At 42.8% G+C, this 27,799-nt stretch overlaps 1 protein-coding gene across 1 annotated transcript; it reads right to left on the reverse strand.

Annotated features, from left to right (window-relative positions):
- Positions 1-208: 208 nt before the first annotated feature.
- nsfa (N-ethylmaleimide-sensitive factor a) lies at positions 209-26,988 on the reverse strand. The gene is made up of 21 exons (XM_076267020.1): positions 26,935-26,988; positions 16,265-16,350; positions 13,074-13,173; positions 12,705-12,744; positions 12,422-12,588; positions 11,504-11,611; positions 11,338-11,413; positions 10,962-11,117; positions 10,390-10,589; positions 9,852-10,017; positions 9,587-9,661; positions 8,879-9,066; positions 8,331-8,426; positions 7,875-8,031; positions 7,189-7,322; positions 6,917-6,983; positions 5,542-5,621; positions 4,441-4,575; positions 3,637-3,750; positions 2,695-2,750; positions 209-1,388 (listed from the first exon to the last, which is right to left on the reverse strand). The coding sequence occupies exons 1-21, from the start codon at positions 26,944-26,946 to the stop codon at positions 1,376-1,378; spliced, it is 2,226 nt and encodes a 741-aa protein (XP_076123135.1). The 5' UTR covers positions 26,947-26,988; the 3' UTR covers positions 209-1,375.
- Between the last annotated feature and the right edge of the window lie 811 nt (positions 26,989-27,799).

Here is a 27,799-nt window from a genome sequence, read left to right on the forward strand (position 1 = left end):
CCCCCCTTCCCTCCCCATGGGCAAAATTAAGTGTTGAGTAGAGAATGCCCATGGTGCATGTGTGTTTATGTACTGTAAACATTACAATTACATACAAAAGGAATGGGCCTAGAGTGGCTAAAACAGTCACTACACAGTTATTATGAGGAAATGGTTGATTTTAGTTGAGTGCAAAAATAACATTATTTTCCTTCATATGTGTGCCTGTGCTTTTATTGCAATAATACATCTGCATCCTTGCCATACATCTTTAATGGTGATAAAGTACTCCGGTTAAAACACTTGTTACCAAAAAAAGAAGAAATAAAAAGATCATAATTAAGAACATGAGGTCATTAGGCAGGCAAAAACATGGACAAAAATACTCACAGTGTACACATACACACACCACACACACACTGATTAAATCTTCCAACACTTCAAAACTGCATACACACATGCATACACATACATACATACACACACACACACACACACACACACATACTGTATACACACACAAACACACACACCAAACCTGAACAGTCATCCACAGTACATGAGTACAAGATCGAAATCCAGTGCAGAACTAATTCACCCTATGATACATTAAAGGTTGTTCTCTTGGTTAAATCTCACTATATGTATAAGTGTGGTATTTTTTCCAAACACTGACTTTTGACATTTACATTATGCAGAAAGTAAACTGTATATAAATACTTGACCCAACTGCCATCTACACAGGAGCAAAACATATAGGTCTGATATGTATACGGACGCTATACATAAACAAATGTCATTTAATGGAATGAGATCACTGTAATGTGTCCTATGTACAAAAAAAATAATAAATATAGAGTAGATGGATAGTTTGCATTTACACACATCACAGACAATAAATTACATTTCCACTTTACACAAACTACAGGCCTTCTCAGATTGTATTTCTAGGTTAGTTTTAAAGACTTACATCTCATATATGCATAATGTGTGTATATATATATATATATATATATGTACATATAGTACATATATGGTATACTTTGTCATACTGTTGCACACCTCCTAGGCTCAGGATTCACAGAAATGTGCTGTATCATTTCTTTCGGACTATAGATAGAAACATACATTAGCAATAGACACGGCACACAAAAGCACAAGACGACACTTGGAGATTGATATTGCATTAATACCGACAACATGGAGTATTACTGCTCTCCCACTGAAGGTGTTTGCCTCTGAAGTGTGTGTGTGTGTGCGTGTGCGTGTGTGTGTGTGTGTGCGGGTGGTGCTGGACTGTAGCAGGAACAATCTCGGTCTGCCATCATAAACATGCATGACGGGGCGCCTCTCTGGCGGAATGGACCCCCTCTCCTCTCCTCCTCTCTTCTGTCTCCTAGAACTGGCCACTGCAGGGGGGAAAGGAGAGACGTACAGTAAGCGGTTGTAGGGTGTTTCTGTGTGTGTATGTGTGTTCATGTGTGTGAGAGGGTGAGGGTCTACATACTGTACATGCCTGCAATGACTGGTTTGCGTGTGTGTGTGAGTGCACGCGTGCATGCACGTGTGTGTGTGCACGTATGTGGGCGTGGGCACAATCACTAAAATCCAAACGTGAATATGTGTGTGTGTGTGTGTGTGTGTGTAGGTATGTGTCAGTGTGTGCGTGGTTGCCTCCATGTCTATCTCTGTTAGCCTGCCCTCACCTATTCTAAACTCCTTGAGAACCCTCCTCCCCTCTAAAGACAGGCCCTCGCACAGCAGAGCATGGACACTTTGGGTGGCTGCCACCTGGGAAGATGACCCCATGAGTATCCACAGTCAAAACCTGTCAGCCTTTTATACTCACACTGGACAGACTGAACAGTGTAGAGCTCCCTCTTGTGGAGGCACGGAGAAGACAGGCTGTAGTACAGGCTCATTTCTTCTTTTCTGAAGATTTGTTATGTGCAGCAAGTCTATCATTTTACATGTCCTGTGCTGTGTGTGTGTGTGTGTGTTAAGAGCCAGGGATAAAATTACTAGCAGTGAACTCCTATGTGGTGTTTACCATAATAGACTACTACACAAACAACAAACACAAGCTAGGGCAAAAAGACAGACATATCACAAACATGGACATGGAGGCCTATTGGAGAAATGAAGGCCTTTGGAGGCTAATGGAATCAGAAGATGCTATTTTGATGGACCAATGGGACTAACACAGTGTATCCACGGAAACCATTAGGAATACAAAAGTTATTCAATTACGACTGTAGCAAGAACATAAAAACAACTAATAAACTATTAGCAGCTAAGCCTGTCTATCAAATAGGGAAAGCATATCAATAAGACTTCACCAGCTCTCTTACCATACAGGACAGATTTGGCTGAACAGTGCAGTGAGACAAAAGGGACTTATACTCGGATCTGACTGCCGTCGTCCATCCTAGTGGGATAGAATAGATGGGCATATCGACCAGGCGGTCATTTTTATATTGTCTCAAGATCATAAAGTAGAAAACTGCCAGTTTGAAACCAGTCATCATGGCATCTGCTGTGAAACATGATTGCACGTAGACACTGTTTCTTGGTAACAAAGAGCAGTTTGTAAAACAGAGCTAATATTCTCACAACAGTGCTTCAGAGGTGGTAGGCCTAAGAGATAACGATTTGATGAGAATGTGATGAGTCATGGTCAGCTAAATAACAAACAGGCTAAATGATGACACTCACGCCCCCTCGTCTCTTAGCAGCGACAAGAACTTGCTGACTCTGTAATCCTTGTCCATCTAGAGAGAGAGAAAGAGAGACAGACAGACAGACAGAGCAATAAATTAAATGTAATTGCTTTTCCAAGTGGATTGCAGCATTTTAAACAATATATCAAGATTCCATCGACTCCAAACCTGCAAATACTGTACATAACTAATTACATAATTCACAGACTGTACACATGACAATGCATACACATATTTCAGGTCCAAGAAACGATAATGGACAAGGATATTTAGTGAAACAATGGTACAATGACATCAGTATTATAGACTGAAATCCCCCACTGATGAGTGTCTATACCAGTTCTATACCTCGCAACTTGAGGTGTGCCGTGTGGAATTTTGAGGAAACCAATGCATGTTTGTACAGGCTATTTTTAAAAGCATAAGTAACACAGCTTTTTAATCAGAACGGATTTAGATAGTCATAAAGTGGTTGTAATAGACTAGCCTAATAGGCTACAGATCTATTACGCAGCTCAGTGAAAAACAAGTGAGCATCTACCTATCGCTAATACCTATCAGCCCATGGACACTGTTATTGACCCTTTCAACAATAAAAACAATGCTTGAACGTTCTATTTGGGCCCCAATCTACTTCCTCTGCATTAAGATAACATATGGAATGTTAAAAAGGAAGACTTGTGGGGCCAACTATGATGCTGATAATGGAACTCTCTTGAAAGGGTCTATAGCCTATATACCTATATTATGTGTGTGATACTTCATAGTGAAGGTCAGTGTGCCTTGGTGTTTTGGTTTGACCCTTTGCCCCAAAAAAGGTTGAGAATCTCTGGTCTATGTGAAGGTTCTGATTGTAAATTCAGACAGGTATATTGCCTCTGTTATTACAGAGATGGCTTCGGGGTGTTTTGACCTCACTCAGCCCGGTCTGGCTCACCTGTAGGGACATCTCGATGAGCATGAGGAGCTTCTTGATGCCGATCCACACCCTCTTGCCCTTCACCTCCCGGGCGATGTTGGCCCGCTCAGGCTCCGAGAAACTGCCCAGGAGCTGGAGACCACATTCAGAACAGATAGATAAATAGATACTTTATTGATCCCCAAGGGGAAATTCAAGGTCTCAGTAGCATACAGACATCACACACAACATGCACTTACCGCAGAAAAAGTAATATACATATAAAAAAAACTCCACTGTACAATAGAGACAGCAGAAGATAAACATGATACTAAAATACTAAATATACTATATAAACTAAATCAAATAGCAACATAGTGTGCTTAAGGATGATCAAGCATGACAGGGCAGGGACTGAGCCTGCAATTCAGTGTGCATTGTAAGGTGCTCTATGAGAGTGAGTGTCATGGTGATGGTGTTAATAAGTAAGTGCAACAGTGCAAGAATAAGGTCTAGAGACCAGCATAAAATAAATATGGACATATAAGAGAATAACGTATAATGTAGACAAGGTAATATAAAAAAACTATATCAGTGCAAGAATAGGTTGAGGTAATAGGGTTACAGCCATTGGTCAAGTATTAAGTATAAGGTATTAAGCGAGCCATTACAGTACGGCAAAATCCAGTAATGTATAAATAAATGACAAGCACTCATACACACACACGCACACGCACACACACACACAAATTGAACAGATGACAGGACAGAGAGACAGAGAATGAGAGAGAAAAAAAGAGAGGGAGAGGGGAAAGAGAAAGATGCAGAGCCAGAGTGCCAGACCTCCAGAGCCTCCACGAGATGTTCTCCTGTGGAGATGTTGTGCACGTGGATGGAGGTACTGAAGGCATCCAGCATCTCCATCTCCTGCAGCACATCCTTACGGCTGGTCGTACCAATCACCAACAGCTTACGACCCTGAGGGAGACAGCAGAGCACATGAGCCCAAGAACACACACACACACACACACACATACACACACACACACACACATACAGGCACACACACACACACACACACACACATACAGGCACACACACACACACACACACACACATACACACACACACATACAGGCACACACACACACACACATACACACACACACACACACATACAGGCACACAGGCACTCATTCATTCATACAGTACACACACACATACACACACACACACACACATACACACACACACACACATACAGGCACACAGGCACTCATTCATTCATACAGTACACATACACACACACACACACACACACACACACACATACAGGCACACAGGCACTCATTCATTCATACAGTACACACACACACATACACACACACACACACATACAGGCACACAGGCACTCATTCATTCATACAGTACACACACACACACACACACACACACACACATACAGGCACACAGGCACTCATTCATTCATACAGTACACACACACACACACACACACACACACATACAGGCACACAGGCACTCATTCATTCATACAGTACACACACACACACACACACACACACACACACACACATACACACACACACACACATACAGGCACACAGGCACTCATTCATTCATACAGTACACACACACACACACACACACACACACACATACAGGCACACAGGCACTCATTCATTCATACAGTACACACACACACACACACACACACATACACACACACACACACATACAGGCACACAGGCACTCATTCATTCATACAGTACACACACACACACACACATAAAGTACACAGGCACTCATTCACACATAAAGTACACACACGCACACAGAAACACACTCACACACACACACACACACAAGTACTTGCTCACACATACACAAACACACACACACACACACACACAACTATATACACACTTTTGGGGGAGTTTTCTTGAGCAGAACAAGTAGAGCCTGTAGAACCAAGTTGGAGAACCGGGGACCAATTGGCACGTAATCTGTGGAATGACAGTGGCCATAAGAAGATAAGTACCTTCATCAACATCTTGATAGATTTATGCCAACCTACTGCTACAGTACATAGCATAGCTCCTGGTCTACAACCAACCCAAAAGGACACATGTTACCCCCGTTGCTCATCCAGCTACACTGGCTACCTATGACCGCCCGCATCAAATTCAAGTCTCTAACGCTTGCCTACAAAGCAGTTTCCGGTTCGGGTTCCTACTGAACGCCCTGGTACAGGCATATGCTACCTCCCAACTGTTGCGCTCCTGGTAAGGCTAATCAGGCCAATCCAAATTTTTCTCATCTGTTGTTCCTCATTGGTGAAACGTGCTACCAGTTCCTACTAGAGCAGAGGCATCCCTCTCCATCTTCATAAAAACTCCTAAAGACCCAGCTCTTCAGAGAATATCTCGTCTCGTAACACTATTTACAACTAGCCTAGCTAATTCTAGCACTTATCACCTGACTAGAACTGACTCCTGACTGTATAAAAACAGCCCTCACTGCTGCACTAATTTGTTCTTATTGTACTTAAATAGTTTTAAATTGTTCTAGAATTGTTTTTGTTTTTGTTTTGTTTTTGTTAAAAAGCTTAAAGGAAACGTATGTAAGAAATGTGTTTCAATTAATCATAAAATGGCCCTGATATGTCACTAGACATTAAGAAATCATGTTCATTTCAAATACTTATATCACTGACAACAGTAGTCCGGCCAGGATATTGTCATTTAAAAAGTGAAGTTGCAGCCCTCAACTGATGTTGATGTTGTCATGTTGTGATTTGGCCTGATGCGCCACCCTCCACCTATCTACTAATCACGAAGTCAGTAGTGTTTCGGCATCCGGGGTGCCTGCTCTGCCAGTCAGGGGGGAGGGGGAGGGGATAAACCGCTTTACAGTAATTTAAAAGTGATTGCAGTACTAGTTTTGGCCACAATCTTACAAACGGTTCCTTTAAAACTGTTTACCAAATGTAATGTAATGCAAAGTAATAAAATATTCTAAAATCATGTTGCAGGTGTCACGTCTCAGGTAGTTTGGGTTCTCTAACTGTGGAATAAACAGAAGTCTCTGATTAGAACTCCCAGCAGACAGTAACCATGCCAACCACTCCCATGGGGGACGTGGCACACTTTGCGGTTTGTTTCCTAACTCAAAGTCCTTATATGAACATCCAAAATATGATTTAACATTAGTATTACAATTTGTGTTAACATTCCTCATTTCTTCTATCTATAGTCAGTGTGAGTGTGTTTGAGGCACAAAGACAGGCATGTCATCTCACCCAGCAAACGCTCAATGTCATCTACGACCACACAACTCAGCTGTGACTTGCAGGCATCATCAAAAACCTGTAGAAACAAAGCAATTACAAAGTTAGAGACATCTAACTGGATTCAAGACACAGCCATGTTAAACTGGCTCTGATCACAGTTAGAGTCTGTGAAACAGAAATCGAGTGACTATACTCATATTTTTTATGGACATTGTCTTTTTCCCTTCCAAATTTCACAGAAGTTTATTTCATAGCTCAGTTTCCCCTCCAACATGACTCACTTTCTTGATGGCCTGGCACTTGGAGATCTCAGAGTGACCGATCATCTTATCCGGAGAGCAGATCTTGATGAAGGGGAACTCTGAGTCCTCTGCAATCTTGGCAGCCAGAGCGGTCTTACCACTGTGGGGTGGCCCTGTCAGTGGAGCATGGAAAGAGAGGAACAACATGTCATTTTAAAAAATGGATTTAAAAATTAGAGTATGTGTATATGCATGCGTTTGTGTCTGTGTCCATGTTTGTATGTGTGTGTATGCGTATGTGTATGTGTATGTGTATGTGTATGTGTATGTGTATGTGTATGTGTATGCGTATGCGTATGTGTATGTGTATGTGTATGTGTACGTGTATGTGTATGTGTATGTGTACATGTGTGTGTGTGTGTGTGTGTGTGTGTGTGCGTATGCGTGTGTGTGTGTGTGTGTGCGTATGCGTATGCGTATGTGTATGTGTATGTGTATGTGTATGTGTATGTGTATGTGTATGTCTGTGTGTGTGTGTGTGTGTGTGTGTGTGTGTGTGTGTGTGTGTGTGTGTGTGTGTTTGTATTGCGATTGGTTTTAGTTCTTTGTTTTGGCTCATGTCATTTGGTCAGTTTCTGCTCTCACTTGTGGTTGCTAAATCAACGTTTCTTTTTCTCTCTCTGTCTGTGTGTGTGTGTGTGTGTGTGTGTGTGTGTGCTGCATACCCTCCAGTAGGACGGTCACCAGGGGCGTGCGGTCACTGTTCTTGGTCTGCTGCACCAGCAGTTCACCATCACCCAGAACATGGCTGACTGGGTCACCCCATTTGATGATGCCGTTCATGATGTAGCTTGAGTAGTCCTCTTGGTTCGTACCAAAGGCCTACAGCATGGACAAACAGTGGAGCAGGAAAGTTGACCCCCGGAAACCACAAAACCACCAAACAGTATTGACAGTACAAAATTTTTTTCTGATATGTCCTTTTGCCTGGTATCCTTCAAAGTATGCTTTAATGTTAGACTAAATGTATAGCTTTGACTGTCATTACATAATTATTAATACAAATCAAATTAAATTAGATTATTAATTAGCTAATCATATAATACATACTGTATAGGTGAGAATGTCAACAATCTAATGACTGAATACATGAATGAATGAATGATTGAATGATTGCGTACAGGCTTGATGTCATTGTTGAGAGATCCCATAAAGTCATCCCTGTGAACTTGTAGCTTCTCGGCGCGCTCCATGTCCACTTCCACTGTGGACGTGGCCTGTAGGAATCAATGATACCGTTGAAATATCAGTGACTGAAATTTCAATATTTCAAAAGACTATTTGTGTTGGAGAAATTTGACAAATAAATTTAAAGCTGGTAATTTAATGATTGATATATCTAACAGTATGGATTTCTGTGTCCTAGGGAGTGAGTGCAGGTGTAAATAACAGTAAAAGAAAGTAGCATGTGGACAGGTTGGCTCTTACTGCCAGTGTTATCCATCCCAGTGTCCATCTAAGACTTGATCTTATCTAGACTCACCACTTGCAACAATAGGTAGGTGTGTTATTTACCAACAGAAAAAGACAGATTGACAATTTCTATAACTTCTTGATTGATTCATTGATTGATCAATTGATTGGTTGATTGATTGGCAGACTAACTGACTGATTGGTTGGTTGACTGATTAATCTTATCACGATTTAAGTTTGGCCCAAAGTGTCTGACCTTGATGTGGCGGTTCATGGCAGTGGACTGGGCAGCTCTGACAAGACCCTCTATCTCAGCACCACTGTAGTTCTTGGTCTCAGCTGCGAGCTCTTTGATGTCCACATCACCGGCCAGCAGGTTGAACTCTACCATCTTCTTCGTGTGAATGTTCAGGATCTGGTAACGACCCTTTTCATCAGGAAGACCTGTCAGAGAGAGACGTGAAGTTACACATATAGCCAAAGTCCTTTTAGGCAAGTCCCTCCACTCGACTGTCATATTGTAACGCTTTTTGGGTACCTATCGGGCATCTATTTCGGCAGAAATGCGCATTGGGCAAGGCATCATGACACCAACCTTTCTCCAGCGGCAAGATCACAACACATGATTGGCACGATGTATTCACAACACATCACATGATTGGCACAATGTATTCACATGTCAACATTTTTGCCGTGGGAGGGGCGGGATATGTGTAGACAACTGCCATATTGGCGTAACAAACTAACCCCATGCATTTCTATGGAGAAGTTTTTGAGTGCTGTGTCTCCTCATTAGAAAGTCTCTGATATAGCTTTGATACATATGTTAGTTCCGTTATCTAGTGTTAAACACACACAGGTCTACATATTTAAGTAAAGAGCCAATATGAAGATGTTTTTACAATTTTCCCACGATTTTCCCACAATGCATCATATATTCAAACACAGAGTTGGTTAGACTCACCAATCTCCATCTTGACCTCAAATCTGCCAGGTCGCATAAGAGCATCATCAATCAAGTCAGGCCTGTTGGTCATGCCTGCCAGAGACAGAGACAGAGAGAGAGAGAGAGAGAGAGAGAGAGAGAGAGAGAGAGAGAGAGAGAGAGAGAGAGAGAAAGAGAGGGGGGTGGTGAACAACGGGAAAGCAAAAACTCAATGAAATGAACTCCAGAGATGATGTATAAAAGACATATTGCTGATATCGCTGATTGCACAGTTCACACGTACCGATGACCAGGATGTTGTTGAGCTGCTCCACGCCGTCGATCTTGGACAGCAGCTGGTTGACCACAGTGTCGTGCACGCCTGTGCTGCTGGCGCCCGTGCCTCTCTGCTTGCAGATGGCGTCCAGCTCGTCAAAGATGATGATGTGCAGGCCGCTGTTGGCGCCCAGCTATTAGGAGCAGATACACATGAGGGGTTTACACACACAACAATAATCTGAGTTGCGTACAAATGATGATGTTTACTTATGAGTTGTTTACCAATGACAATGTTTACTAAAAGTTGTGTTGTCTACCAATGCTAATGCAAGAAATATCTAGTTATTTACATGCTACATTACATGTAAACTCATCGTAGACAAAAGGGCAGGGAAAGGATGCCATTTGGGGTGCCATTTGTATAAAAAAAAAAAGGGGTTGCAGGTATGTTAATTGTAGTCAAACCCCTCCCAAGATGTAGTGATGTCCCTGTAGGATGTAATCCTACTCTATGGTATCCTATGGTGTTACTAGGTCGGCCTTCTCTCATGTTTGTGTCTCACCCTTTTCTGCTCTTCCTCAGCATCTGCGAACAGCTTCCTGATGTTGGCCTCTGACTCTCCCACATACTTGTTGAGGATCTCAGGGCCGTTGACTATCTTGGGCTCGCGAGCGTTCAGCATCTTGCCGATCTGCCTGGCCATCAGGGTCTTACCACAACCGGGAGGACCGAAGAGCAGGATACCCTTCACGTGCTTACAGCCTGGGAGAGAGGGAGAGAGAGGGATGAGAGGAGTGAGAGGAATGAAGAGAAGAGAGAGAGAGATGTAAGGAGAGAGGGAGCATGTGTGAGAGAAAGATGAGCAAGAGAGAACATGAAGGACAGAAAGAGTGAACTTAAAGGGATGGGAGGTCATCAAGGTCAATGCTACTCTTCAACTGATGTTTTTCATGTACCGCATGAGGTAGAACAAGGTGCAAACATGTGCTCTACGCTGATGAAAAAATGATAGAAGATATCTATCCACCCTCCAATTAGAAGTATGAGAGTAAGTGAGGGAGAAAACATGGAAGTCTGTGAATGTCTAACACAGGCAAACAGACACACAGCACACAGTGAGACTAGGCATCTCACCCATCTGTTCCACAATGTCTGGGGGGAAGACACGAGAGGCGAAGGCCCTACGGAAGATGTCAGAAAACTCCTTATCCAGACCACCGATGCCCATACGCTCAAAGTTCCAGTCGGGGTTAATGATGGTCTGGCGAGCCTCTTTGGTCTTAGCCTTGCCTGAAGGCATCAAAATAAAAGTCATGACAAGGATATTATGAGAGGATATGTAAGATATTAAGATATTTTTAAATGATCAAGTACTCTACCTAAACATTCAATATTCTTGATACAACAACATAACAGTAGCTTGTTATATGGTGTAACATATACTATGGTGGTAATGTTAAAATATTTGTTCATAACAAAAATATATTATAGAAGCATTTGTCAAACCTACCCACTAATGTGAGTGAGGAACTGTCTGCCTTCTCGAAAATCACTTGACTATTGCCTACCAACAGGCCAATCTCAATCTGCAAGAAGGAAGGAGTGGGTCATTAGGTTGGGTTTGTGCTTACAATGCATTTGCACCATCTCTTGTCATGAAGCTTGTAGTAGCCTACCTTTTGTTTTTTCCCAGATGGTGCCTCCCCTTTCAGGATGCTAGAATCCATGGCCTCTATATCCTTAATCATCAAGCCGAAGAGTTTGTCACAGAAACTGAACACCAGCTGTGGGGATGACACAGATCAGATGGTGTCAGAGGACACACAAATGCTGAAATGGCAAAATATTGCATAAAAACTAGAATACCCTCCACAATATGGTTTGTCTGAGCAGCCACACTAGACTCATTTATCTATAAAACACAGCAGTCATCTAATGGCTTGATCAGATTACACATTTCAGCCACGATTTTGTCATAGCCGACAAAATTCCAACGTCGCGCCGAGTATAAAATGTCGGCAACAACGCCAAAGGAGGAACGTGACGTATTCAACAACCAGCAATTTATTGTCTGCGACGTTCAACAAGATCACGACCAAAGATTCTAGATGTATTACTGGACGGAAAACACGTTGGATATGTTAAAGTACGTTCTATGACTCTATGGGCGTAACTGATCTATCTTGATCCACTCTAGAATCTTTGATCACAACCAAAAGTCGTGCATGTCAGACTTTTTGGGGAATCTCCTACAACTCACCATCGTGGAAGACAAAAAAAATCATATAATCTGACCCAGCCATAAAAGAGCATGTTTTTGGATGCACAACAATAGGATACTAGTCTGGACTGGATTAAATTAGGTCACACTTTCTGTAAAGCTTTCTTGTGACACTAAAACAACACTAAGTATCACAACATCAATATGTGGCTCAAGTCACTAATGATAAGCCTAACTGAAAACACATCATGTAGTGACAACACTACCAAGTAGATGTACTGTATATAAGCTTGTGATATCAAGGAACACAGACATGTACTGTCAGGTCCCATGCTGTGCTGTATCCATACTGTATTTCTGTGGTCATTTATACCTGCTGGGTCACAGAGAAGGACTGGTTGTTGAACTGCTGAATGAACTCGCTGGCCATCTTGTCCGAGTCGTAGGGGCTAGTGTCTGTGCTCTTCTTCTGGAGGAAGTCAATCTCAATGGTAATGAGGCCGACGCACTGCCTAGACTTGTCAAAGTTGTAGTTGGCCACTAACAGACAAGAGAAAGACGGACAGACTTGGTTAAATGTGGGGAAAGCGTGACCCAAACATATCGTGTGAGAGATAGAAAATAACATGAAGAGTGTCAGTATGTGGAATGAATACCTTCCACTTCTTGTCCGATGGATAAACCAGCCCATTTTCTCTGAGGGAAGAGAAAAAGAAGAATAAAGAGCACATATAGAGAGGAATACCGATAAAGAATACCAAACACCATCAATGTCACCTATCGTGCATGCACCTAATTACTAGGCCAGTTAGGCATCATCTGTTATGTGGTGTTTATCCATGGGCCTAAGCACATCCAACCAGGCTTGTCAGATGTAGAATTTGGGAGATGTGTATTTTTTACCAGCTGTAATATTAAAATGGCACCAGAGCTTGTCCTGCATCTCTCCTGGCGTGAATAGATCTGAACACACACACACACAACACACACAACACACACACACACACACACACACACTCTCTCACCTGGGGCAAACTGAAGGCAATAGTGCCGGGCGTCACAGTGTGGTGGCTCTTTACTGTAAACACAAACTTGTGGTTGGGCGTGGTCTTCACCGACACATGCCTGCAGGAGGGAAAGGAACAACAACTTTGGAAAGTTCTTAAAGTTCTCAAAGGCTGCTGGATCCTGGACAACAGTTGAGTCTAGATCTGCTCTAGGGCAGAGCCAGAATCCAGTCACAATCAGATGCTGCTTAGTGGCATGCCTGTAAGGATAGTGCATAGAAAAGTCCTTTCACTTGAATTGCTAAGATTGCCATTCATGCTTCTTAAAATCTTAAATGTTTTCACACAGATAAACTCTCTCACACTACACAATCACAACAGATAATTAGACAATATGAATGTGTATTTGTGTGCTCTACAATCTTGTTTAGTGTTTCAGCTTGCCATAGTTTTGAAAATGAAATCAAGGGTACAGTATGACACAGTATCTGAAGGAGATGAATACCTTGCCCATTCATATAACACAGTTAGAAATGACTGGTTTACTTGTGTACAACAATGTAGTTACACTCAAAACATAATTCCTGGTTACACACACACACACACACACACACACACACTTGAATGGTATCACAAAGACATCTTCACACAGACACACAAACCTGCTATCTCTCCCAGTGCAGCTGCAGTGGGCACACAGTGTACACACCCACACCCCCTCAAACACACACATGCCTGCAGTCTTTCATAGTCCTGCTGCAGTGGACAAACAGTGCTGACACACCCTCATGTACACATGCGTGCACACACACACACACACACACACACACACACACACACACACAAACACACGCACGCACGCATGCACACACACACACACACACACACACAAACACACGCACGCACGCACGCACACACGCACCAAGCACTGCAGACCGCACCTCTTCATCATCTCAGTAATGAAGGCAGCACATGCTCAGAATGAATTGTAAGAGGCCGGAATAAACCAGGCCCAAATGATTACCTCTTTAGCATAAGAGTAGTGTATGAACTACACACTACATGCCCAAAAAAACATGTCCTAAATGAAAACATCTGTCAACTTTTAGAATGACCCACATGGTAGCTGTTACATTTCAGTGAGTCTTATTTACAAAGCAGAAGAGTCCTGATGGAATAAGTCAAATCATCCTGGTAATGCGAGCCATGAATGGAGCTTTCAGACAAACAGGAAGTCCCTGATACAACCCTCTCCTCTCGTCACAGCCGCAAAGGATTGTGGGTCTGGTTAATCTCAGATGAGCCAGGGATTATGCTCAATGGGACAGACAGGGAGGGCTGGATAGCGAGAGGGATCTACCATCATTCAGCTGCAGACGCTCAGAGTGGATTGTATTTTTCTCTCACTAGGAATGTTTTTTTCTAACCATCTTTACAATTTTTCAGTGGTAAAATCAATATTATTGTTGTTCAAACACACAGGCACAGACACACAAACATAAACATATACATTTGAAGATGCAAACAGAATAAAACAAACACATATACAGGTTTAATGATTTTATAGACAGATTACTAACTAGCAGGTTTAAAGGAGAAAGGCAATACATTTTCCTTAAAACTTGTATTTTTACTGTATATACTGTACAGTACATGTTCTGTCTGGGTCTAGAAGACTGCAGTGTCAGCAGGAGGGCGTGAATAATGGATCAGGCATTCCCCGCTTGGGAGACTTGGCATAATAGGGGACACCGGAACAAATACACACACATATGCAGCACATAGATACTGTACATACACACACACATGCCCACATACACAGACACAGACACACAGACACACACACACACGCACACACACACACAGACACACACACACACACACACACACACACACACACACACACACACACACACACACACACACACACACACACATACATACACACTGTCTCTATCTGTTTCACATGTAGTAGATCAGGAGGCACTGCCGCAGCTGTTGTCAGTCTATGTTAACGTCCATTCTGAATCAGCAGTTCAAGGACATGGGCGCATGAATACACACACAAACACACACACACACACACACACACACACACACACACACACACACACAGCTATAGCCTTAGAGGGAAAAAAGGATGAAAAGGACGAAGAAAACAACACGGGGCAATGGAAGTGTTGGGGTAGCAGACCCTCTCAGGCTGAGATGATGTCATCTCTCTCTCTCTCTCTCTCTTTCTCTGTGATGTTTGATTTCATGTGAGATTGGATGAATTTGAAGATATGTATTTGTTGATGATACATTCAGTGCTTCCCTATTTTAAAGGGACACCAGGCAAGCCTGATGCTTTTTCTCTACGAAACTCCCCCTCGCTCGGTCTGAAGCTCTTTTCCTTTTCTTTGCATCTTCCGTCAAGGGTTTTCGCTGCTTCTTCGCCGGCTCTGCCATTATACACACGTTTGCAACAATCGCTAGCGTTTCGTTAGGCTCCCTCTGTGCTGTGGATGCAGGATGGAAACTGAAACTGCTTCGGTCGCCGGGTACGATACACTGAACTTGCAAGCGGGATATTCTTCCTACAGGCAGTAGGGGCGGGCGAGAGAGTCTTCATTCGCCCTGTAATGAGTAATTTAACCATATACCGACTTACGAAGATGAGTAATTAACACGAAAACGTTGCCTGGTGTCCCTTTAAGCGTAGACAACAGTGCCCAAGAGAGGAGGTGTGTATATATTAATAATTAACTGAACTCTCACTGAATACTGAGTGCACACCAATATATCCAGGTTAGTGTACACAACAGGTCTGTGTCAGATGAACCTTCACTGCACCTGATACCTGGACTGGACCGCCTCCAAATCCGGTTTTGCTCTTGCTGGGCTTGGGCCAGTTTGAGGTCCGTTTGGACCTATTCTGGCGTCAGCTGAAATGTATCAGGAAAGGCCAGTTTGAGGTCCGTTTGGACCTATTCTGGCGTCAGCTGAAATGTATCAGGAAAGGCCAGTTTGAGATCCGTTTGAACCTATTCTGGCGTCAGCTGAAATGTATCAGGATAGGCAGCTGAAACTGTAATAGATGACACATCTGGGTTCAGATTCAAACGAGAACTCATTCTTGAGTGTCACCAGTGGGAGAGCAGCGAACGTTACCGTACGGAAACAGTGTGTGGGTGGGAGGAATAAAGCAGTAAAAGAGTATGACTTACTGTCCAGACTGCAGATCCTTCTCACTCACCACGGCGCAGTTGGTCAGAGAGAGCTCGTCTGTGGGGCATCGCGCCGCTTGCATTGTCTAAGGGAAAGGGAAGAGGAGGGGGAGAGGGGGCAGGTGAGAGTGGAGCAGAAGGGCAAAATCAGTGTAAGGGAGTTAGAAAAGTAAGGGTTAGACTACGTTCTCTCCATCTTTCATCAGCAAGTCCATTTCCAAAAACTTCCAGAAACGTTACAGTAAAAATATTATCACCCCACAATGGACATCTTCGTGTACCACATGCTGAGGTGAAAAATAAATAAAAATAAAATAAAAACCAAGTGCGCTAGGCTAGAAAGATATCAACTCAGTGGGGGTAGTGTACTAGTGGAAAACACATTTTTATGGTCTTTTATGCTAATCAAAGCTGACGAAATAATGATGGCCGCTTGTGATTTACATTCACTTGATTACTCAGTTTGATGATTATTTACTCCAATATTAACCCAATAGAGTATATACAGTTCATACGTGTTCTATGCTCTGCATGAAGATATACAGTAGTCCTCAGTGGAACTTAATTGTTTAGCTCTACAAAGTAATCCCATAATGACTTCTCCGTGTGATATTCATGAGTCATTTGTGCAGTTACAAAACACAGAGGCACTTATAACCATTAGAAGCTATCATAGGCTCCTGAACAACCATTGCTAATGACTGTCTATGTGGTAAGGACTTGCTTAGACAGTTAGTATTAAACTTGTTTGGCTTTATCTGTCGAATATGAAAATACTGTATGCATGTATGAGGAATAGAAGACAAACATTTGGCTTTAATAACAATATTTTTTGTTTGAAACTGAATACAAGGAACAGATATTTACAGATCATAGAAACACTTCCAATATAAACTGTTGGTATGAATGTTATATTCACAGCAGTGCAAAAATCAGTCTCCTAGCAACACAGGTCGACCATGCATACCATCAAAAAGAAAGCTCATCATTCTGTGATGACACGGGTCTTTTATACACTGTCACAATCCTGTTCTGAAGCAAACTGGATGCCATGGCAACAGCTGATATGGGGAGGCATCGAGAGGCAGGCAGAGAATGCAGCAGGAGCACCACACCTTAACCACACACCTCGAGCTGCCAGCAGCAGCAGCCTATCACAGGGAGCCACACAGCCCAGAGCTTCCCGCTAAACACCACAACAACACCGAGGATGCACAGCACGGCACAGCACAGCACCACACCAAAGCAGAACACAGAGAACACAGTCAGGCAGAGAGCAGCGCAACACAGCACAGCAGAGCAGAGCATCATCGACACAGACAGTCAACCCATCAAAGCAAGCCACACAGCACAGTGCTGTCACACCCATCGGCCAAATAACGCTGGGTGCAAAGCAGAGTATAGCAGAGCATAGCACAGCTAACACAGAGAGCATTCAGAGACACATGACATCCCCATCAGGATGCATGCAAACACACATGCTACATAAACCAAAACAGCTCATGAATGGCAATGGGCAGATGGTCTGAGAGGTGAAGAGAAGCAAAGGACAGAATAGAACACATGGGAGGGTGGGGACAAGCTCTATAACACCACAGACGAATGGACAGAAACACAAATGCAGGCAGAGCAGCAGACAGAAGCAGGAAACCCACAGAATAATAGCATTCATTATAGAGAATTAAAAATAACAGTGAAACTACAGAACCAGTGACAAACGGTTAGGGAATACTATGTCCCAGAGAATGCAGAAGAATTAGAACCATGCAAGGGCGTTGCACATGTAAAATCAGTTTATGTCCTGAGGAATTTTGCACTTGCTGAAAACCTTGGCCTGGAACCTTATATGTAAAGCATTAGAGAGAGACTGGACCAGGGGTTTCCAACAGGTAGCTCGCGAGCTACCATTAACTCCCCACCTGTTTCTAAGTAGCTCTCCAAAAGGTTTGAGGAAGATGTTCATAAATCTGATTACCCAGTCACTTGGGAAACATGTTAAAATTCCTATGAAATCAAATTCACAGTCTACAAAGACAGAAGGAAAATAAGTTGAAAGGAACCTTTAAAAAGCATACATATCTTATTCTGCGGTTTTGGGTAGAGATCAGCTATGTGAATACATGGCATGGCATGCTACTACTAACATAAAATCTCGGCCATGTCCATTTTGTCAAAGTAACTGTCGGAGGAAAAAGGCTCTTGGCCACGTCCATTTCGTCAAAGTAGCTCTCGACTAGACTAGACAGATTGACAGATGTGATTTATATGGGCGGTGGTAGTGTAGTGTAGTGGTTAAGGAGCTAGGCTAGCGTGCTAGTAGCCTGAAAGTTGTCGGTTCAATTCCCGGCTTCCACCGTTGTGCCCTTGAGCAAGGCACTTAACCCCAAGTTGCTCCGGGGACAATGTGATCCCTTGTAATATAGCTGACATATGTAAGTCACTTTGGTCAAGAAGTGTCTGCTAAATGTAATGTAATGTAATTTATATGGAATCTGAGCCATGTCCAACCCACTGAATGCCATGATGAAATTAGACCACATGAGAACATTAAGCCGGCTAATCTATAGGGATAGTGAGATGGTGGCATTATTTTCCTTTCCACAACATCAATGTTTTTAAATACTGGATCATGACCATGTTTTTTTTATTTACCTTCTATCTATCTAACAACTACCAGCAGAAACGATCTCACGCCTCATATTTGTCACATAATTTAACATAGAGGCGAGCAATGCTTAGCCAACATATACAACCTGACCTTTATTTTATTTACTCTAATTATTATATCTAGATAGTTGTTAAAAGAATCACCTCCATTGTAACAAAAATATCAGACAGAGAGGACTGAAGACTTCAGTATCCTCAGTGGTAGATAGAGAACGTCGCTGCAGTGAAACGTGTGCTCTGACTGCCATGCCAACAAGACTCTTTGGTAATATACAGTTTCTATTACATATAGACGTTCAGGAGAATGGAGGGGGAAAAAAAATAAAGAAACGGCAAAGTGGCTTTGAAATGGCTTGTCATAGAAAGCCATTTAAGACATAATGAAATGGAACATTCTGGTCTGTTCTGATGATTCTATTGACATGTCTGAGTGAGTACTTCTGTCTCGGGAGCTGAGAGCACATTTAATCACTATGGCAGATTAAAATGGGAGAGCAGGCATTTCTTGACTGCATGTGTGCATCTGCACTTAATTCTGCAAATAATTGCACTGCACTGGTGAACTTCTGATTGGTCACTGTGGGTTAATAAGAACTGGGTGGGGAGAAGGGGGGCATGTGTGCCATTATAGGGAATCTCTGACCTTACAGGAATCTCTGAAAGGCTTGGGGCTTCCAGAGCAAGTGCAACTGCACTGAGACACTAGACTGCCAACATGCCAGAGAAAGAAAGAGAGAGAGAGAGAGAGAGAGAGAGAGAGAGAGAGAGAGAGAGAGAGAGAGAAATGAGGCAGAACAAGAGAGGGAGGAGGAGAGAGGCGATGAGTGAGAAGCAAAGAGAGAGGAATGACCCTGCAAGGTTGTCAACATAACAGAGATACAGGGTGAGAAAGTAAATACAAGAGAGAGAGAGAGAGAGATTTAGAAAGTGAGTAAAAGAGACTACAGAGAGCAAGATAAAGAGGGAGGTAGAGGCAGACGAAGTGGAAATAAAGAGAGGCAGAGTCCAAAGAGAAGGAGAGAGAGTTAGAGTGACTGTGCAAAAGGTTTGCACTGCAGACCTGGCACCAGGCCCAGAGACTTAGCACAGACAGACACACTGAACAGTCTCTAGCTCTACAGCCAGGCAGAAAAGACATCTTTCTGCTGAGCCAGTGGGGAGGAAAGCAGGAAGCAACCACCACCTTGGGACACCATTCAGCCACCAACCAACGGCCTACACTCAGGCCTACGCTCCAACTAGGCGTTGCAAGTTGCTTCGTGGATTTGCAACACCACTTTCCTAAGGCCTCCAATGACGGGCACTACTAACGAAGGTTGGAGGTGAGGGTTAGGGGTGGAGGTGGGGGAGTTGGGCGGGGGCAAGGGCAAGGGCAAGATGGTGTCAGGGGGCAGTTCTCTGCTGTTTTTTTTTGGGGGGGGGGGGGGGGGGGGGCAATGCAGCTGCAGCTACTGTCACAGAAGCGAACTGTCCGAAAAACGACCCACCAACCAAACAACAGAAAACAAGAACCACAGGCTACGGAGTCAGAGCCACAGGCGTCCGGCGCTCTAGAACAACAGAGAAGGGTGGCTGACCTCTCGGTCATGGAGAGATACATACCTTGAAAAATATTACGACCTGGTGGGCCGACCAAGGCAAGCAAGAGGGAGGGGAAGAGGACGTCAGACACAGAATAGAAACAGCCAGGACCACTGTGTTTAAAGGCTTGTATGGGTGGGGTGGTGGTGGTGGTGGTTGGAGGGTGGGGGCAGTTAGGTGGAGGGGTTAAGGGGAGAGGTCCATTCACATTCAGTAGAGCTGTATAGAGTGTAGCATGAAGCATGCGAGGCAGAGTTGGGGTCATAGCCTTGGGTAAACACATGCTCTCTCGGGCCAGCCGGTGGGTGGCTTTGGCCAACACAGAGGCACCCTCCATCTTGTCCTTCTCAAAGTGGGCAGGCCAGCCAACGTTTCTCCACGCCCCTGACCCCAAATCTGAAGGGAAGAAAGGGGCACACATGCATGTGGCGGATGCACAAATGTCACAACACACGTTTCAAATGCTCTCTGTCAGTCAGTCAGTCCTCCGACAGCACTTTAGAGGGTTCGCCAAGAACTTCAGTCTTTTTTGATTAGTCATTTTTGGAAACACACAACAATCTGTTTCTTTCGTCAAAGCAAAGTGACATTCAGCTGATGTGATACAGCATATCAGTGTTCTTTACACCACTTAATCTGCTAAGAATCTCTATAGATTTTTTTTAAATGTCTCAACTCATACAGGCAGGCTACACCAGGCACATAAATGAAGCACTCTGTTCACTGAGTGTAAAAATAGTATCCCATTTGGTGTAGCCAGTTCCATTGATTATAACGGAAGCTAATTGCTGTAGCATACACTCCGCTAAAGGAATGCTTCACCAGTTACCAGCTACATGCCTGGTGTAGCCTGCCTGTTATTTAACTATGATCCATCTACAAATATTTTTGCAACTATGCCATGTTTTGTATCCTCTGAGACTGTGTATGTGGGATATTCTGATCGACCTAATCTACTTGCAGAAAACCTCTGTTTATAGTTGCCCATTCCCAAAATGTTTTATGCAAAACCCCTGCTTATAACATACTGGCCCTATAGGTAAACACCTCACAAATTAGTCCTACTTGTCCACACCATGATGACAAACATCTACTGCCAAAGACCCTGTAGTACAATTTTAATGAGGCTGAGTCTCAGGGGGAACGTCCATTCAAGTAACAGGAGAAAAAAATCAATACAAGCTTATTACAGGCTGCACCTTCAGACAGCCAATCACAATGACTTTTGTTTTCTGAAACTCCAGTGTCCTACAGTCTTTTAATCTAATCATTGTTACATACTAAAAACAGGACGTGCATGGAAAAAAAATTAAATGATGATTCAAAAGACTCAGCTAAGACAATCTGCATGTTATAAGAAGCCTGCTATGCCTACACAAACAGGAAATTCCACGACAAGAATAAGCCCATTAATCTATTCAGAGGAATCCCCTTGGATCCATTAATGACGTGCATCCCAGACTGCCTAAGATTCAGTCTCATAGGCCGATCACCCAATACTCATCCACTGTTCCTCGCCCCGCCCTCCTGCCAAGCACTGGGCTGCTCCCTCCTCTCTGATTCTCATTGGTCACCAAGAGGACACCGTGAAGGTCGTTCCTTGATTGCTGTCAGAGAACAGAGAGCAATCTAACAATCAGTCATAAAATGGGTTTTGCCGATTATTTCCGGCTATTAGTGCCTCCTCCCAACACAGTGTGAATTATGGATTGCCATCTTTTGTTCAGGAGCAGGAGGTGGGGGAGCAAGAGAGGTAGCATCTATCCAACATCTGAGCCATCGTGCTCAGTGCCTGCAAGTAGAGTGCTTGGATCTAAATATAGCTGTAGCTTGGAGCTCATGCTCTGGAAACACACACACACACACACACACACACACACACACACACACACACACACACACACACACACACAGGCAGATTACACTAACACATGCTCCCTGTGCTCGCTCATAGTCTACCAGTCCACACCTGTCACCATTGGCACACCTTAACACAGTCACACAGAGATCTGAATCAGGAATCAGAGGAGAAAGTGTGTGTGTGTGTGTGTGTGTGTGTGTGAAAGAGAGAGCAGGCAAGAGGGAGAGAAAAAGCAAGAGGATGAAGGTGAAAAGAGAGATAGAGAGAGAGAGAGAGCGCAACAAGGAGAGGGAGATTATGTAAGTCCCTTTCTCTACTGGCTAATGACTTCATTCATTGTGAGACCATAAAGGGCATGAGCAATATGCACACGCACACACGCACGCACGCACGCACGCACACACACAATTATTACTCCTTGCTTAATTCAGAATTGAATTGAAACTGAATTAATCTAATGAATCTGACATCAATATTGAAAACAAATCGAAAAAAATCCTTCTATTGCCAGTTGGTGGCGCTATACCACACACATTAATTAGGCATGTGAATATCATCATAATAATATCCAATATTTTTGAATGTTTCCAACCAATTAACCAATGTGTTGTCAATGTCTGGCACACTTCCTGTTTGGTCAAGTGGTGGAGCTAGACCAGGTTGGCAGTTTGGGCATGTGGATATCATCAGATTTATATTAACTAATATTTTGTTAATACAAAACAACTATTCTGACTTTGGCCAGCTGGTGGCGCTACACCAGACAGGCATATTGGGTGTTTGGATGTCATATACACCTAATCTGATTAATCTGATGAATCTGATTGTGATATCCAACAGAAGTGAAAAGAAAAACACATTCCTTCTCTTGCCAATTAGTATTGCAACATGCCATGCATGTTAATAGGACATATGAATATCATCATCATGATATCTAATATTTTGTAAAATTTCAGATCAATCAGTCAAAGCAAAATTTTTGGCACATTTCCTGCTTGGCCAGATGGTGGCGCTATGCTAGGCATGTGAATTACACTTGCGAATATCATCACAATAATGATATCCAATATTTTGTAAAGTTTCCGATCAATGAATAGGGCTTCGCACCTCTCGTGCGCAGGGTTAGGAACACATCTCTACTTAATAGATTCTCTACCATCACTTACTCTTGCGGCAGGCTTGGCTCAGGCCTTAGTAAGACACTTAAAAGTATATTGCTTGCATTGCAAGTCTTGCCTCTCCTTTTTGCCAGACAGCTGAGGACACCCACCCACACTGCTCGTCCTCCCATACAGAAAAGCAACACTACCAAGTCTCACTAGGCCAGGCTTTAGCAATCAGAGCACAAACCTGTGTCCACATCGAAAACAAATCGAAAAAAAATCCTTCTATTGCCAGTTGGTGGCGCTATACCACACACATTAATTAGGCATGTGAATATCATCATAATAATATCCAATATTTTTGAATGTTTCCAACCAATTAACCAATGTGTTGTCAATGTCTGGCACACTTCCTGTTTGGTCAAGTGGTGGAGCTAGACCAGGTTGGCAGTTTGGGCATGTGGATATCATCAGATTTATATTAACTAATATTTTGTTAATACAAAACAACTATTCTGACTTTGGCCAGCTGGTGGCGCTACACCAGACAGGCATATTGGGTGTTTGGATGTCATATACACCTAATCTGATTAATCTGATGAATCTGATTGTGATATCCAACAGAAGTGAAAAGAAAAACACATTCCTTCTCTTGCCAATTAGTATTGCAACATGCCATGCATGTTAATAGGACATATGAATATCATCATCATGATATCTAATATTTTGTAAAATTTCAGATCAATCAGTCAAAGCAAAATTTTTGGCACATTTCCTGCTTGGCCAGATGGTGGCGCTATGCTAGGCATGTGAATTATACTTGCGAATATCATCACAATAATGATATCCAATATTTTGTAAAGTTTCCGATCAATGAATAGGGCTTCGCACCTCTCGTGCGCAGGGTTAGGAACATATCTCTACTTAATAGATTCTCTACCATCACTTACTCTTGCGGCAGGCTTGGCTCAGGCCTTAGTAAGACACTTAAAAGTATATTGCTTGCATTGCAAGTCTTGCCTCTCCTTTTTGCCAGACGGCTGAGGACACCCACCCACACTGCTCGTCCTCCCATACAGAAAAGCAACACTACCAAGTCTCACTAGGCCAGGCTTTAGCAATCAGAGCACAAACCTGTAAAGGTTCAATCCAGATTGGGTGAATCAAATCCACACATCCCAGGCCCAGGACAGGGCAATTTCCGATTGTGATAAGAGTACACGTGATGTGTTACTTGAGTAACTCTATGAGTATGCTATCATTGGAGTACTTATTTTTTTGGGCCATTTTTGAAGTGACAGCCCCTGTAAGACCAAATCAAATTTCAAGGTGGAACCTTGGATTCAGCTTGTCTCCTCAATAATAATACTGGTTCACATTTTCTTCTTTTCAACTATGGAACTTAATTCCATTTCCAAAAAGGTTTTGTGTGATAGATAGTAGATTCTACTGGATTTCATTCAGTTGAAATGCACAGGGAGCCATAGCAGTAAAAACTCATTCAGTCTCTCATTAGACCACATTTGTCCAGATTCACCACTGGAATAATGGGGAACTACTGCCAGTGTCGTCTTATATAATCTGGACAAAGATGAGTCAGTCAGTGGACACATTAAATATATATATATATATATATATATAATGTGTCCACAGACTGACTCAGCTTTGTCCAGATTATATATATATTATATATATATATCGCTGCTGCCGGTGAAAACCTGGAAACCTGCGTCATCAAAAAAAAAAAAGGGGGGGGGGGGGGGGAATGAGTTTTTTTACCTGACAGCAGCGATATATGTCTCTCATATAAATTTGAACCATTCAGAACTAATATAATGCTTTAAACAATGTTGCTGGCTTAACAGCTAGGTGGTTGACAGTCACCCCCAACTCACCTCTAGGTTACCCCCTATATTTCACTTTTCCCCTATACATACTGACATATTATGATACATACTCAGAGTGAGTCTTAATATGGGTGTTTCATACAGAGGACTGAGAGAGCTGGTCAGCTGTTGCCAAATATTAGTTAAGGGGATGAACTAAGATGATAAACAGGAATAAAGAGTGGACTGGACGAGGAGCTGTTTGAAAGGACATGCACAAGAAAGGTGGTCATCGTCCAGTAACACACTTCATGTTGTCTTACAGATGAGGAGCATGTCATATAGGCTACATGCAGCCATTTGGTTTAGTCATTCTCAGGTGGATACAGCATCCTTGGTTAGTCTATAGCACACATTTTGGTGTGGCGATGCCTGCTAGGCCTACTGCATCATGCAAGTGTAGTGTAGCCTCTGCAGTAACACTAACATGTAAATCTGCCAACAGCAGAGATGGTAATTAACGCCTCAGCCAGAAGCAATGCGGGTGTTAAAGTGCACTGACTTGCCTGGGTAAAGCCAGACGAACCTGTTAGCAAATTGCTCTCTAAAGCGGGGGAATATATTGCCGTGAGTTAAGCCTCATAGCGGATTTCTGTAGCCTACTCAATTGGTTAAACTGGTGTATCCATTGAGCCTCAGTCTGGATGACGTGCCATGGGATAGCGGATTTCTCTAGCAGTCATCTCAGGTGATGTATTTTGACATGGCTATGCCTTTATGCCCCAAAAGGCTTTTAGCCCAAACCTAATGAGCAAAGTCTAGGCTATGCCTACATATGACTGCAACAGTCTTTGGACATTCAAAGTAGCCTGGCTAATCTCTTCGGAAAGCTATGCCAAGGTTAAATCCTATTCCAAGCACCGACATTTAAAATATGTTTTATGCAAAGGCATTCCGTTATCTTGGGTGAAATAAAAAAGTCTAGGCCTACCTTGAGAGAAAATAAGTAAATTAAATGACATGCTTATGGATTGGCTGCCGTAGCATTGTATCCTGAAATGTAACCTATGTTCTATTCAAAACAGTACGCAAGCTAGATATCCAGCAAGCTGTTTGTTATGGATCGTGATGGCTAGTATATGGCGAAACTGCATGGATAAACCGATAGCCCTAATATTAGGTCATTTTTATTATCGTTAGACGTTTAAATATATAGCAATGTTGCATTTACAATCCATTGTAGGTCCTGGAATATAAAGCAGTCACGTCTGAAACCGTGTAGTAGCGTGATAAGCTATAAGGTCTGCATGCGACCCCATAGTTGCAACAGCAATTCATTATGACAGTGGGCAGTCATTCGCTTTATTATTTTAATAAAACAATGGAGTATTAGTTCGTTGATTAACATTATTTACAATGACGTACGTTTAAAAAAAAAATTTGAATGACGCACTTAAACGACAAAATGAAATGTCATTCCCGCAGAGCAGGTGGTTAAGCTTATTTAGGCTTGATACGAACCTCAATCCTAGGTGAAAGATAGGCGAGGAGGACATTATGTCCCATGTAATACCTTAACTAAAAGGTGTTGATGGAAGTGATGGGATGTAATTTTAGATTAAAATATCTTACCCTGGCCGCCATCTTCGCGTTTGTTGATGCTTAGATATGCACCTCAGAATGTGGATTACCAAACCAGCACCACCGATGTAGTGGACAGCGACACACGGAGCTAAACACTGCGCATGTGCACACTGGCTGGGCTACGTCCTATTCGATGAGATCTCAACTACCGCATTCTACGTCGTAAAATATGACTGGACACAAATTGTAGGCGCTTGCCATTCGTTACCAACATCACTTTTCACAAGCAGGTCTGACACATACGCACACACTTGAGAGATGCAAACTGAACTACTGTGTTAGCAAAAGAACTGTGGTAAATGTATCAGACAACAATCTACTGGGACTAAGTAGCACTGACTGACAAACTCATTGAGTAGCAGGAGTCACTGTTTACAACCATATGCAACAGTCCAGGTACCAGCACACGACATCTCGAAACTATTGAATTCATAAACCAGCCAGGTACCACCGACTATGTAGTGGGTAGAGATATAGAAGCAAAACACAACGTCCGAATTTCGACTATATTCTATGTCCCATAACTGCCCAACATACTAGCTACAGTACAAATACCTTGCCACATTTGACAAATATCAGTTGTATTTCCCCATATTTGAATGGAAACATATGCAAACTCTGTAATACTGATTACAGAGTAATTTCATAGGAGATTTACATTTTATACTGATACACAGCTGGAGATTCAAATAAATGAAGGCACAATTCAATCAGATCAAGATTAATAAGCACTGAAACAGACAAGTTCTCCCATTGTGACTTTATTATGTTTTTAGCGTTATAAAAAAAGGGTGACGGCCATTGAAGCCATGGAATGAGGCTCTTGGCAACGTTATGTACAAACAGGGAGCTG

This window comes from Alosa pseudoharengus, unplaced genomic scaffold (genome assembly GCF_046254945.1).
Source record: "Alosa pseudoharengus isolate Yale_2024_CS ecotype anadromous, Long Island Sound unplaced genomic scaffold, YU_APseudo_1.1 YU_APseudo_1.1_scf_4, whole genome shotgun sequence".
NCBI lineage: Eukaryota > Metazoa > Chordata > Actinopteri > Clupeiformes > Clupeidae > Alosa > Alosa pseudoharengus.

Bases quoted from the DNA above. Each gene is read 5' to 3' on its own strand.
- nsfa (XM_076267020.1), bottom strand. The intron at 9,662-9,851 runs GTACGTGTGAAC...TGTCTCTGGCAG, and splicing joins CAACAACATCCTGGTCATCG to GCATGACCAACAGGCCTGAC. The intron at 7,323-7,874 runs GTATGCAGCACA...CTCCACTGACAG, and splicing joins GGTGACCGTCCTACTGGAGG to GGCCACCCCACAGTGGTAAG.